Source organism: Choloepus didactylus, chromosome 6, assembly GCF_015220235.1.
Source record: "Choloepus didactylus isolate mChoDid1 chromosome 6, mChoDid1.pri, whole genome shotgun sequence".
Classification (NCBI taxonomy): Eukaryota; Metazoa; Chordata; class Mammalia; order Pilosa; family Megalonychidae; genus Choloepus; species Choloepus didactylus.
The window spans coordinates 111,582,017-111,596,143 of NC_051312.1; the positions used below are offsets into that span (position 1 = coordinate 111,582,017).

General features: G+C 37.6%; 1 protein-coding gene across 1 annotated transcript in view; it reads left to right on the top strand.

Moving 5' to 3' along the window:
- CEP57 (centrosomal protein 57) overlaps positions 1 to 14,127 on the top strand; it is a gene marked incomplete at its 5' end in the record, with an annotated part of 42,595 nt that overhangs the window by 16,110 nt on the left and 12,358 nt on the right. Inside the window, 4 exons of the mRNA XM_037839781.1 lie at positions 1,116 to 1,295; positions 1,632 to 1,753; positions 10,201 to 10,317; positions 10,915 to 10,992. Of these exons, the coding sequence (XP_037695709.1) occupies positions 1,116 to 1,295; positions 1,632 to 1,753; positions 10,201 to 10,317; positions 10,915 to 10,992 (497 nt within the window). The remainder of the gene's footprint in view (positions 1 to 1,115; positions 1,296 to 1,631; positions 1,754 to 10,200; positions 10,318 to 10,914; positions 10,993 to 14,127) is intronic.

The following is a 14,127-nucleotide window of genomic DNA, read 5'->3' on the forward strand; positions in this document are numbered from 1 at the left end:
CTTTCATCAACAGTAACTGGTTGTGCCAGTTTGAATGTATTATATCCCCCAGAAAAGGCCATATTCTTTGTTGCACTCTTGTGGGGCAGACATATTAGTGGGGATTAAGTTGGAATATTTGGATTAGGTTGTTTGCATGGAAATGCCCCCCACCCAACTGTAGGTGATAACTCGGATGAGATAATTTCCATGGAGGTGTGGCCCCACCCATTCAAGGTGGGCCTTGATCAGTGGAGCCATATAAATGAGCTGGCAAACAGAAGGAACTCAGTGCAGCTGTGAGTGACATTTTGAAGAGGATGTACAGCCAAGGAGGGCACTTTGAAGAAAGCACAGGAGCTGCAGATGAGAGACATTTTGAAGACAGCCATTGGAAGCAGACTCTTGCTCCAGAGAAGCTAAGAGAGGACAAATACCCCAAGTGCAATTAAGAGTGACATTTTTGAGGAACGTCCTGGGAGAAAGCCATTTTGAAACCAGAACTTTGGAGCAGACGCCAGCCACGTGCCTTCCCAGCTAACAGAGGTTTCTGGACGCCATTGGCCATCCTCCAGTGAAGGTACCCAATTGCTGATGTGTTACCTTGGACACTTTATGGCCTTAAGACTGTAACTGTGTAACCAAATAAACCCCCTTTTATAAAAGCCAATCCATCTCTGGTGTTTTGCATTCTGGCAGCATTACAAACTAGAACACTGGTGTACCACACCAATACTAGAGGTCAATAGTAGGGGATATGGGATCTTTGGGGTTTTATTTTTTTTATGTCTATCTCATAATTTTCTTTTTGGAGTAATGAAAATGGTCTAAAAGTGAGTGTGATGATTGTACAACTAAGGGATGAGATGGGAGGTATTGGTTCTATAATTTGGATGGTACATATGATAAATGAATATATCAATAAAATCTGAAAAAAAATCAAATTTTAAAAAATTCTTTTTAAGTGTATTTAAAAAAAAACATCGATTATAAGATAATGATTAACGCTTTATAGTACCCAAAGAGTGATTTTCCACTGAACCCATCAAATTCATTTTTCATTTAAATAAGTTTATTCTTTTTGAGTGATATTTCTCCATATATATTGTTACAGTGTCATTGTTTGTATTTGGCAGCCATATTTTCCGCTCTGAAGAATCTTCAAGAAAAGATTCGACGTTTGGAACTTGAAAGGATTCAGGCAGAAGAAAGTGTGAAAACTTTGTCTAGAGAAACAAGTGAATATAAGAAGGTACTGGATGAACAGATACAAGAAAGGGAGAATTCAAAGAATGAAGAATCAAAGCACAATCAAGGTATGTTTAATTATGAAAGAAATGAAATATGTATCAAAAGTGTACTGTAAAATATTCTAAAAGAAATTTCACGCTAGTGATTTCTTTTGAGCACTACAAAATTGCCTTGTACTCAGGTACATTTTTGAGGAGCACGTACTGATGACACGTACTACTGATATTTACCAACTGAATGCAAGGTAAATTTGACTAACATACAAAAAGAGAATGACTTAGGTAATCTGGAAAGGCTTCTTGGGCTACTGGGAAGTAGTAGATTCAGTTTCTCTTCAAATACCTTGTTAAAACTATTATATGTGTGAGCTGATTTCTGCTTCTCTTGTGTATTCTTTTTAGAACTGACATCTCAGTTGTTAGCTGCAGAAAATAAATGTAATCTTTTAGAAAAACAGTTGGAATACATGAGAAATATGATAAAGCATGCTGAAATGGAGAGGACATCTGTATTAGAGAAACAGGTATGGTTCCTCATAGATTTGTACTCATGAACAGTTAGTTATGGAGAAAATGAAGTTAGTCCTTTTTCTCAGTGAAGACTGTTAAAATTATTTCTCAGGTAATCTGAAATAATCTTTGCTAGTAGCATCAGTTCATTTTGGAAAACTATTAGTGTAAGCTTTGAGAAAAATGTGATTTGTTTTCTTTTCTAGCAGAGATATCAGAAGATTTCCTTTTGGGCTGACCCTCACACAAACTGCTATGTTCTCTGCGCACAGCTTTGATAGTTTCTGCTTTTGTACAGTGTAACTGCCCAGGACTGAAATTACTTGGGATCAGTTATGGTGTCTGTTCCGGTTTGCTAATGCTGCCAGAATGCAAAACACCAGAAATGGATTGGCTTTTATAAAGGCGGTTTATTTTGCTTACACAGTTACAGTCTTATGGCCATAAAGTGTCTAAGGTAGGACATCAGCAATCAGGTACCTTCACTGGAGAAAGGTCATTGGCATCCAGAAAACCTGTTAGCTCAGAAGGCACGTGGCTGGGGTCCGCTTGCTCCCAAGTTGTGTTTCAAAATGGCGTTCTCCAAAATGCCACTGTCAGCTTCCAATGGCTGTCTTCAAAATGTGTCTCTTACCTGCGGCTGCTCTCTCAGCTCCTGTGTGTCCTTCAAAGCATTCCCCTTGGCTGTAGCAAGCTCTTGCCTGTCTGAGCCTATATAGTGCTCCAGTAAACTAATCAAGGCCCATGCTGAATGGGTGGGGCCATACCTCCATGAGAATGATCTAATCAGAGCTATCACCTACACTTGGGTGGGTCACATCTCCATGGAAACAACCTAATCCAAAGTTTCCAACTTAATCTACACTAATATGTCTGTCCCCACAAGATTGCGTTTAAGAATATGGCTTTTTCTGGGGACATAATGTATATAAACTGGTTCAGGGTCTGAAGGTTCAATCGGCTTTCTTCTTTATTTTGTATTTGGTAGCATTTTACTTTAATTTGAAAAAGACTGTTGGAGTTACCTGTGTTTTAGTTGAGCTGCTCCTATAGAAATTTTTTCCGATACATAATTGTTTTCTGTTAGACACAAGATGGAAAGTGCTAGGATTTGAAAAGAGATCTGGACTCAAGGCTTAGCTCCACAGTTAGTCTGTGATCTTTTAAAAGTCATTTTAACTTTAAGCATACATTGTAAACTGTGAATAATTATAGTATGTATCTCTGTACCCCTTGTTTGTTTAAAGACTCAGATAGCAGATTTGAAGGTTCTTTACACTTTGTAAAACTGTACAATTGTTATTTTCAGGAAAATATTTTGCTATGTCACATCAAATGCCTTTTTATTTAAGTAACTTGCACATTTGAGAGAAAACACATACAATATCAGTCTTGAATATCATTTTTAAAACATCCCTCACTCCTTTTCCTATTTAGAACTTGGAATTTGTGTTCATCATGAATACCACAATTTCTGGGCATCGTAGCTTGTATGCAAAATTTAAAAATTTCCTATATACCTAATATTATACTGGATACTTGACATTGTGAAAAAGAAATATTATATAAGCTTTCTACTCTGTCACCTTTCAGTCCTAGTTGGAGAGATTAGACTTAAAAGAATTATTTGAACAATAGTATAACAATATTTGACAGGATGCCCCATTAATTAATTATTTACATTAAAGCTCTCTTGCTGTGCCATTGAGTTTATTTCAGTGATCATATTTTTTCATTTCCCATTGGGTCTTTTTCAATCTACCTATTTTTGTTATTTCATGCTATTCTTTATGGTTTTTATTCCTTCCTTTTATCTCTTTGAACACTGTGAGCAATTCTCAAGTTTTAAAAAAATTATCCAAAGTTCTCATAGTGTTAATCCTTTCTGTTGTTGCATCTGCTGATTCTTCCTTATGGTATTTTGTTTCCTTATAGTAACTGTACATTTTTTTTTTGGTGAGCTCATACACTTTAGAGTTGTTTACCTTGAGAATCTGACACTTCCTAAGTTATATATTTGGCCTTATAAGGCAGTTATGGATTTGACTTTGTGGGGTCTTGGTGAGTTTCACTGGTTCTGGTCCAGATTTATGTTAATTTATTGGCTTGGGATTCTTATATCATGCAGATTGTACATTGCCAGAGATTTTATGTTGTGCCTCTGCACATCTTATTTACCAAGACTCCTGTACAGCCTCATGTGAAATTTGACTTCAGTGTTCCTTCAGTATACTGCCTTTGAGTTCCTTTTTCTTTTTTGTGTCTGGAGAGTTCCCTTTCTTGCTTCCAGATTTTATATGTAAGAATTTGTTATTATTATTACTATGTTTTATAATAACATTTTTTTTTTTTTTAGCTGTATTGTCAATTTCTCAGGGTTTTCTAGATATAAGATCATATCATCTGCAAACAATGACAGTTTTACTTCTTCTTTTCCAATTTGGATGCCTTTTATTTCTTTGTCTTGCCGGATTGCCCTGGCTAGCACTTCCAGCACAATGTTGAATAACAGTGGTGACAGCGGGCATCCTTGTCTTGTTCCTGATCTTAGAGGGAAGGCTTTCAGTCTCTCACCATTGAGTACTATGCTGGCTGTGGGTTTTTCATATATGCTTTTTATCATGTTGAGGAAGTTTCCTTCAATTCCTACCTTTTGAAGTGTTTTTATCAAAAAGGGATGTTGGATTTTGTCAAATGCTTTTTCAGCATCTATTGAGATGATCAATTGATTTTTCCCTTTTGAGTTTTTAATGTGTTGTAATACATTGATTGTTTTTCTTATGTTGAACCATCCTTGCATGCCTGGAATGAACCCCACTTGGTCATGGTGTATGATTTTTTTAATGTGTCTTTGGATTCGATTTGCAAGTACTTTGTTGAGGATTTTTGCATCTATATTCATTAGGGAGATTGGCCGGTAGTTTTCCTTTTTTGTAGCATCTTTGCCTGGTTTTGGTATTAGATTGATGTTAGCTTCATAAAATGAGTTAGGTAGTGTTCCCTTTTCTTCAGTGTTTTGAAAGAGTTTGAGTAAGATTGGTGTCAGTTCTTTCTGGAAAGTTTGGTAGAATTCCCCTGTGAAGCCATCTGGCCCTGGGCATTTATTTGTGGGAAGATTTTTGATGACTGATTGGATCTCTTTGCTTGTGATGGGTTGGTTGAGGTCTTCTGTTTCTTCTCTGGTCAGTCTAGGTTGTTCATATGTTTCCAGGAAATTGTCCATTTCTTCTACATTGTCCAGTTTGTTGCCATACAGTTGTTCATAATATCCTCTTATAATTTTTTTAACTTCTTCAGGATCTGCAGTTATGTCACCTTTTTCATTCATTATTTTGTTTATATGGGTCTTCTCTCTTTTTGATTTTGTCAGTCTAGCTAGGGGCTTGTCAATCTTGTTGATCTTCTCAAAGAACCAACTTTTGGTGATATTTATCCTCTCTATTGTTTTTTTGTTCTCTATGTCATTTATTTCTGCTTTAATCCTTGTTATTTCTTTTCTTCTACTTGGTTTAGGATTGGTTTGCTGTTCATTTTCTAGCTTCTTCAGTTGATCCATTAGTTCTTTGATTTTGGCTCTTTCTTCCTTTTTAATATATGCATTTAGTGCTATAAATTTCCCCCTTAGCACTGCTTTTGCTGCATCCCATAGGTTTTGGTATGTTGTGTTCTCATTTTCATTCGTCTCTATATATTTAGCAATTTCTCTTGCTGTTTCTTCTTTAACCCACTGATTGTTTAGGAGTGTGTTGTTTAACCTCCAGGTATTTGTGAATTTTCTAAGTCTCTGATGGTTATTGACTTCTAATTGTATTCCATTGTGGTCAGAGAATGTGCTTTGAATAATTTCAATCTTTTTAAATTTATTGAGGCTTGTTTTATGTCCCAGCATATGATCTATTCTGGAGAAGGTTCCATGAGCACTAGAAAAGTATGTGTATCCTGGTGATTTGGGATGTAATGTCCTGTATATGTCTGTTAAATCTAATTCATTTATCAGATTGTTTAGGTTTTCAATTTCCTTATTGGTCTTCTGTCTGGTTGATCTATCTATAGGAGAGAGTGATGTGTTGAAGTCTCCCACAATTATTGTGGAAACATCAGTTGCTTCCTTTAGTTTTGCCAGTGTTTCTCTCATGTATTTTGTGGCACCTTGATTGGGTGCATAGACATTTACGATTGTTATTTCTTCTTGCTGAATTGCCCCTTTTATTAGTATGTAGTGGCCTTCTTTGTCTCTCAAAACATCCCTGCATTTGAAGTCTATTTTATCTGAGATTAATATTGCTACACCTGCTTTCTTTTGGCTGTAGCTTGCATGAAATATTTTTTTCCATCCTTTCACTTTCAGTTTCTTTGTGTCCCTGTGTCTAAGATGAGTCTCTTATATGCAACATATTGATGGTTCATTTTTTTTGATCCATTCTGCGAATCTATATCTTTTAATTGGGGAGTTTAATCCATTTACATTCAACGTTAAAACCGTGAAGCCATTTCTTGAATCGGCCATCTTATCCTTTGGATTATGTTTGCCATATTTTTCCCTGTCTCTATTAATATCCTTTATTGTACCCATACCGAATCTCTTTAGTACTGAACCTTTCTCCAAGTCTCTCTGTCCTGTCTTTGTTTCTCTGTCTGTAGGGCTCCCTTTAGTATCTCCAGTAGGGCAGGTCTCTTGTTAGCAAATTCTCTCAGCATTTGTTTGTCTGTGAAAAATTTAAGCTCTCCCTCAAATTTGAAGGAGAGCTTTGCTGGATAAAGTATTCTTGGCTGGAAATTTTTCTCAGAATTTTAAATATATCGTGCCACTGCCTTCTCGCCTCCATGGTGGCTGCTGAGTAGTCACTACTTAGTCTTATGCTGTTTCCTTTGTATGTGGTGAATTGCTTTTCTCTTGCTGCTTTCAGAACTTGCTCCTTCTCTTCTGTGTTTGACAGTGTGATCAGTATATGTCTCGGAGTGGGTTTATTTGGATTTATTCTATTTGGAGTTCGCTGAGCATTTATGATTTGTGTATTTATGTTGTTTAGAAGATTCGGGAAGTTTTCCCCAACAATTTCTTTGAATACTCTTCCTAGACCTTTACCCTTTTCTTCCCCTTCTGGGACACCAATGAGTCTTATATTTGGACGTTTCATGTTATCTATCATATCCCTGAGGTCCATTTCGATTTTTTCAATTTTTTTCCCCATTCTTTCTTTTATGCTTTCATTTTCCATTCTGTCATCTTCCAGGTCACTGATTCGTTGTTCAACTTCCTCTAGTCTTGTACTATGAGTGTCCAGAATCTTTTTAATTTGGTCAACAGTTTTAATTTCCATAAGATCATCCATTTTTTTATTTAGTCTTGCAATGTCTTCTTTATGCTCTTCTAGAGTCTTCTTGATTTCCTTTATATCCCTTACTGTGGTCTCATTGTTCATCTTTAGTTCTTTAAGTAGCTGCTCTAGGTGCTGTGTCTCTTCTGGCCTTTTGATTTGGGTGCTTGGGCTTGGGTTGTCCATATCGTCTGGTTTTTTCATATGCTTTATAATTTTCTGTTGTTTTTGGCCTCGTGGCATTTGCTGAACTTGATAGGGTTCTTTTAGGGTTTGTAGACCTATTGAAGTCCTTATCTCTAATTTATCAGATCTACAGCTTCGTGGAGTACACTTTCTCTAACCAGCAGGTGGCGTCCACGAGCCACCTGTTCTCCACAAGCCAGTTCTCCCCTGCTTAGCCTTTTTGGTGAGTGGGGGAGTGAGTCTTGTGGGGCCCAATTGGTGTACCAAGCTTGCGTGTGTAGTTGGTGTTGCCTGCCCTGTATGTGGGGTGTGTTTCTGGGCAGTCGGGGAGGAGGAGTGGCCCTAACAATCAAATCTCCCTGGTGATCCTAGAGTTTTAAAGCTGCTGCAATAGTCTAATCCTTCAGTTCAGTCCTGCCACAGTTTGTCTCTGCCACTGACCCACAAGTCCTTGGTATTGGCGTATGGCTCCTGAGACTTGCAAGTGGGCCCCTCTTCCAGGCCGTGCACCCCGGGTCCTCTGTTGAGGGATGACTGTGCTATGTCACAGGTGTGTGCCGTCCCCCCAGGGCAGTTCTGGGCTGCTGGGCTGTGTAGGGAGGCTCCCAGTCTGCTCAAATGATGGCTGAGTGGGGCTTTGTTAATTCACACTGCTCCACCTTCCCAACTCTGGGACAATCAGCAGAGGTTGCAGGGAAGGCTAATGTCCATGCCCAGTTTTGTGGTGTGTGCCTGTTATTTGAAGCACTTCCGTCACACTGGGTTGTGTGGGGCAGCTCTGGGCTATGGGGCTGGCGATGGGCAGGAGTGTTTCCTGTCCACCAGGATGGTGGCTGTGAGCAGACACCCCCCTTTTCTTGGGAAGTTGTGGTGTTTAGTGAATTTTCTCAGCCACTGGATTATTGCCTTTTGTCTCAGAGCTCTCTTAGTTCTGCTCTTGACTTGAAGTGCCCAAATTGAAAGTCTTTGAAGCTTTCTGTATTGGGCTTCTTAGAGTAGTTGTTTTAGAAAAAGAAAAAAGGATTAAAAAATAAAATAAAATAAAATAAAGGGCCCTCCTCAGAGATCTAATGGGTTATTGAAATGCTAAGAGACAAAGCAACCAGGGCCATTAAGGAAAGGTCCACAGGGCAGAGAGATCAGCTTTTCTTCGGGATTTGCATATGCGCCTCAAGGCCTGAGCTCCGCCCTTCCCCTTTCTGTGTTCACCAGAACTCCAAAAATCCTCTGCTTTTATTTTGGAGTTTTTCGTGTTGTTTTTTTTTTTTCTATGCCTGTCTCCTCTCTGCTGGGCTGGCTGCTCTCAGATTCTCTGGTGTCTGGTCTCAGTCTATCTATGGTTGGAGTTTGGATCAGTGGAATGAGTTTCCGATAAGGGCTGCCACTGCAGTTCTCCCTTCTCCTTCCCAGAGCTGACAGCCCCTCCTCCCACGGGACTGAGCCTGGCAGGGAGGGGCGCGGGTCCCCTGGCCGCAAAACTTACAGATTTCACTGATCTCAGCAGTTCGACATTTTCATGAGTGTTGTATGAAGTATGCCCAAAGTCAGATTGCTCTGTGGTGTCCAGTCCACGCAGTTCCTGGCTTTCTACCTACTTTCCTGGAGGAGTAACTAAAACATACAGCTCACCAGTCCGAAAATGTCCAAATTAATGCATCAACACAAGTATACCTTCACTTAAAGAAGGCCAGTGGCATCTGGAAAACCTCTGTTAGCTGGGAAAGCACGTGGCTGGCATTTGCTGATCCCGGATTGTGTTCCACTCCTCTCTCAGCTCCTTTGTGTTTTTCAGAATATTGCTCTTGGGGCATATTGTCCTCACTTAGCTTCTCTGGAGCAAACACTGGACTAGCATCTCCAAAGTATCAGCAAAAGTCTGCTTTCAGCAGCCATCTCCAACATGTCTCTCTCAGCCGCTCTCCAAAATGTCACTATCAGCTGCTAGGGGGTCCTTCTGTTTGTCTATAATAACATTTTAATGAAATTGATAGGATGGGGAAGGAGGGGGTTAATTCAGTCCTCCATATTGACTGGAAATGGCAAAAGACTATATTCAGTCATTCTTTCAATTGGGATTTTCCAGTGCTCAGATAACAAAGCTTCTATAAGACAACTATAAGTAGTCTTGACCAGTATATCTAGGAGACAGCTATTAAACCTAAAAATAAATGTCTTTGGATTATAACCCTTATTTAAATAGCATCTTTAATAAGGATAGTTTAATAAGAATAGTTCCAGTATTGGAAATAAAACATGATTTGTGCCAATTTAAAATTAAATACTGAAGTGTTAAGTAGTGGATACAAATTCCTGATAATTATTGACTTGCATTTGCCATTCTTAAAGTTCTACTGGTATGATATCTATTTCATAAACTTGTATATGAACATACTCTATTTATAAGGGTAGATTTTTACCAAGAGACCTCAATTTAGCATATTTCCACTTCTTATTCTATTTTAACGGTTTACCTTGTGACTCTCAGTCCTTAAATTTATAGAGGAGGCATTTTTTTGAAATCTTTGTCCCAAAACCTGGAAAGAAACAATAATTTTTAATATATATAGGATTTAGAGATGATGAAGTGAGAAATACCCAAATCATAATTGGCTACTCAAGAGGAGCAGACTAATTGGAAGTATTTGTGTGTGCGCGCTCATGTGTGTTGCTTATATGTACAGGAAATCCCTACTATCCTAGGATCCATATTCTCACTATATAGAACCAAATGCTATAAATAATATTATTTAGTAAAAAACAGGATTCCACTTGTACTTATTGATATTCTTGTAATTTTATCTTATTATTTTCCTAGAAATCTTCTGTGGTATCTTAAGTAGTTCCATGGAAAGCCAGACAAATAGCTTACAGTGCATTCTAGGATACACTCAGTGGTTAGTTGATTTTCAGAGTTTTGATTGTCAAATTATCATGCTGTATTTAATGTTGTTTCCCAGGTTTCCCTAGAAAGAGAACGACAACATGATCAAACACACGTTCAGAGCCAACTTGAAAAATTGGATATTCTTGAACAGGAGTATAACAAACTTACTACCATGCAGGCCATTGCAGAAGTCAGTGAATGTCTTTTGTACTCATTAACACAATAATACCAATTTTTTTTGTAAAATTGATTATTTTATAGCACTGAATATTTATAAAAATAAAGATGAACTTTATTTGCAAAGAAATACATAGAAGTTTAAAAAAGAAATACATGTTTGTAGATAATGTTGACATTTTATCGTCTTTGTGGGCATGAGGAGAGAGCTGTTTGAAAATGCTGAAAGAATAAATATTTTGAGTATCCTTTAACTGTTCTCTGAACTAGTTTTAGTTTTAATTTTTTCCCTTAGGAGATATTTTAACACCACTGAGGTAGAAGTTACAGATTGACCCATGGCCTGTTTACCTTCATACAGAGTTCTGTTCTTTAGCCATAGATTTTACCCAGAGTTCTGTCCAGCTACCTCACAATCAACTAATAATTGGTCATAAAGGAGAGTGTTATGGGTGCTGGCAAGCCTGGAGCCATTACTAGAATAAACTCATAAGTTTTGCTATGCTAAAATTTTAAGATATGTTTCCTATTCTGCTAGGTTAAAATTTTACCAGTAGACACTGAGACTTTTTTTTTTCATTATAATCCTTTTTAAAATTTTTATCTATAGAAAAAAATGGAAGAGTTGGAAGCAAAACTCCGTGAAGAAGAACAGGAAAGGAAACGTATGCAAGTTAAGGCAGCCCAAGTAAGTTTAAATGCAAACATGTGGGCTCCCCATGTTTCTTACTACTCTTTATAGAGAGAGAGAAATTATTAAATTCAGACATTCATAGATTATTTCTATTTTAGAATTTCTAATATATAAATTCTTAGACCTAGCTTAACAGAAAATCATGAACCTGTATTTTTACAAGGAGTAAAATTTGAACAATTCTTTAGACTTTTTCAAATTGAGGATTTTCAGTCAGAATTTTAAAAAGATTCAGTAGACTAGAAAATAACAGAAACCGTATACATTATAAGGTGAATAATCATATAAAACTTGTTTCTTACCATGGATCGCTATCAGATATATTCGAAAGCCATCTTTTAATATCCTCCTTTTAGGTGCTTCCTTTCCTTGGTGGCCTGAAGGAACTAGGATAGAAGTTGAAGTGTAGCGGGCTGCTTCAGTAGCTAGTGGTCCAGGGCAAATCACAGAAGCCACCATATCAGGAAAATGAGCTCTATTCATTCCTAGTCTTGGGTTTTATCCCATACCCTGGCCAGCAGGTAAGAGTAGATGAGGTAGTATGGATTCACAAAAATCTTTGACTTTATATATACCAATCAGAACTGCATTTCTAGAAGGTATAGCAAGACTGCTGTTCCCATAAAGTCTTATTTATAGACTCAGTAAAATATTTCTGTTTATTACTGAAGACTCTTCCCTTATGAGTGTATTTATTCAAGCAACTCCCAGATGTTCTCCCCCTTCCTAAGTCTTTAGGTTTCATAACACTGACATTGTCTTTTTTCATAATAATATTAACACAAGATGCAGGTCCTGACTCCAAAACAATTAGGAGTAGAGCCTCTCTGCAGGTCAGTCTGTGATCAGATGCCAGCGGTGTCCAAGGCTCACTTCATGTATGTGACTGTAGGAGTATAGGTGTTTTATTGCCTCATTGTTGTTATCTTCTTCCAGTATTTCTCTGAATTCATTATCATATTCTTTATTAAAGCTGATCTATTTTCCTTTTCTAATATTAAATATTTGCCTTATGTTCAGTTTGTAAATTTGTATTTTTTTTCCCTTAATACTCTGAGTTATGTAGCCACATGGCTTTCTTTCTGACCCCCAACAGATTTTGAAATTACTTGGTATACTAGTTTACTAGGGCTGTCATAACAGTACCATAAACTAGATGACTTAAAAACAACAAAAATTTATTGTCTCACAGTTCTGTACATGAGAAGTCTGAGAAAGGTGTTGTAAGGGCCATGCTCCCTCTTTAACCTGTAAGGGAGAATCCTTCCTTGCCTATTCCTAGCTTCTGGTGGTTTGCTGGCACTTCTTGCCTTCTTTGATTTGTAGCTCTGTTGTCACATGGTGTTGTCCCTTGTATCTGTGGGTGCTGCTTCTACTCTTTTTTTAAGGACATACTCATAGTAGTGGATTAAGGGCCCACCCTACTCAACTGAGACCTGATTTTAACTTGGCTTATTCCATCTGCAACGACTTTAATTTCAAATAAGGTCATATTGACAGGTTCCAGGGGTTAGGACTTGAACTTACCATTTGTGGGACACAATTCAATCCGTAACACTTGGTTTCTCTGCTCATTTCCATTTTAGAGTAGGCTACTTTCCTGTGTCCTCACCTATAACATGAAAACTTTTAGATTTTCTTTATAGACATTGTAGTATTGAGTTCCATTATAAACAAAATGCAAAATTATACAACTCCATTATTTTATGATGGTTTTGCATTCTTTTTCATTTAATAGGCGAAAATAGGGACCGAATCAGTTATTGCTGATAAAATAATATCAGTAAAGATTTTGAGCTCTGATGGTGAGCATTATTGTAGTAGAAGAACAATGGCCAGGGATATGTGGTTCTAATTTATGTATCCTTGGGCAAATTATTTAACCATTCTGAGTCTGGATTTTACCATTGATAAAGTATTTTCACTTTATATCTTACTTTGGGGAAAATCAAGTGGATAAAAGATAATGAAACAATAATGTTAAAAATCTACCAAATGTGAAATAACTACTGGGAAGTACTAAATAAGGTGGAATTTAAAATGTTAAAAAAATTGTTCTTTTGTATGCTGTTCATACTCATTGGCATCATAGATCTTCTAGAGTAGTAATTCTCTGCTCATTGAATTTTATCTAGTCAATTTTAATCACAATATTTCTTTTCAGTAATCCAGTGGTTCTGAGTGTTCTAACTCTTTCATAATTTCCTGGAGAACTTTTAGAATACTTTTTAAATACAGATTTCACCAACCTGGGATGGTCAAAATCATGAGGTCTAGAGAAGAGCCTAACAATCTGAATTTTTCTCATAAACCTCAAAACAGTTTTAACACATAGGCAGGTTTGAAAAACATTATTCTAGAATTTTAAGGAAATAAGTATGTTGGTTTAGGGAAAATAGCAGTCCTTTTTTGAAATCCTTAGTAATTTGTTCCAGTTTGCTAATGCTGCCAGAATGCAAAGCACCAGAGATGGATTGGCTTTTATAAAAGGGAGTCTATTTGGTTACACAGTTACAGTCTTAAGGCCATAAAGTGTCCAAGGTAACACATGAGCAATCGAGTACCTTCACTGGAGGATGGCCAATGGTGTCCGGAAAACCTCTGTTAGCTGGAAAGGCACGTGGCTGGCGTCTGCTCCAAATTTCTGGTTTCAAAATGGCTTTCTCCCAGGACGTTCATCTCTAGGCTGCAGTTCCTCAAAAATGTCACTCTTAGTTGTACTTGGGGTATTTTGTCCTCTCTTAGCTTCTCCGGAGCAAGAGTCTGCTTTCAATGGCCGTCTTCAAAATGTCTCTCATCTGCAGCTCCTGTGCTTCTTCAAAGTGTCCCTCTTGGCTGTAGCAAGCTTGCTTCTTCTGTCTGATCTTATATAGTGCACCAGTAATTTAATTCAGATCCACCCAATGGGCGGGCCAACACCTCCATGGAAATTATCCAATCAGAGTTATCACCTACATTTGGGTGGGGGGGCATTTCCATGCAAACAACCTAATCTAAACGTTCCAACTTAATCCCCACTAATATGTCTGCCCCACAGGACTGCATCAAAGAATATGGCTTTTTCTGGCAGACATAATACATTCAAACCAGCATATAATTGCTTATGAAATTTCTACTGTCTAGATAGGA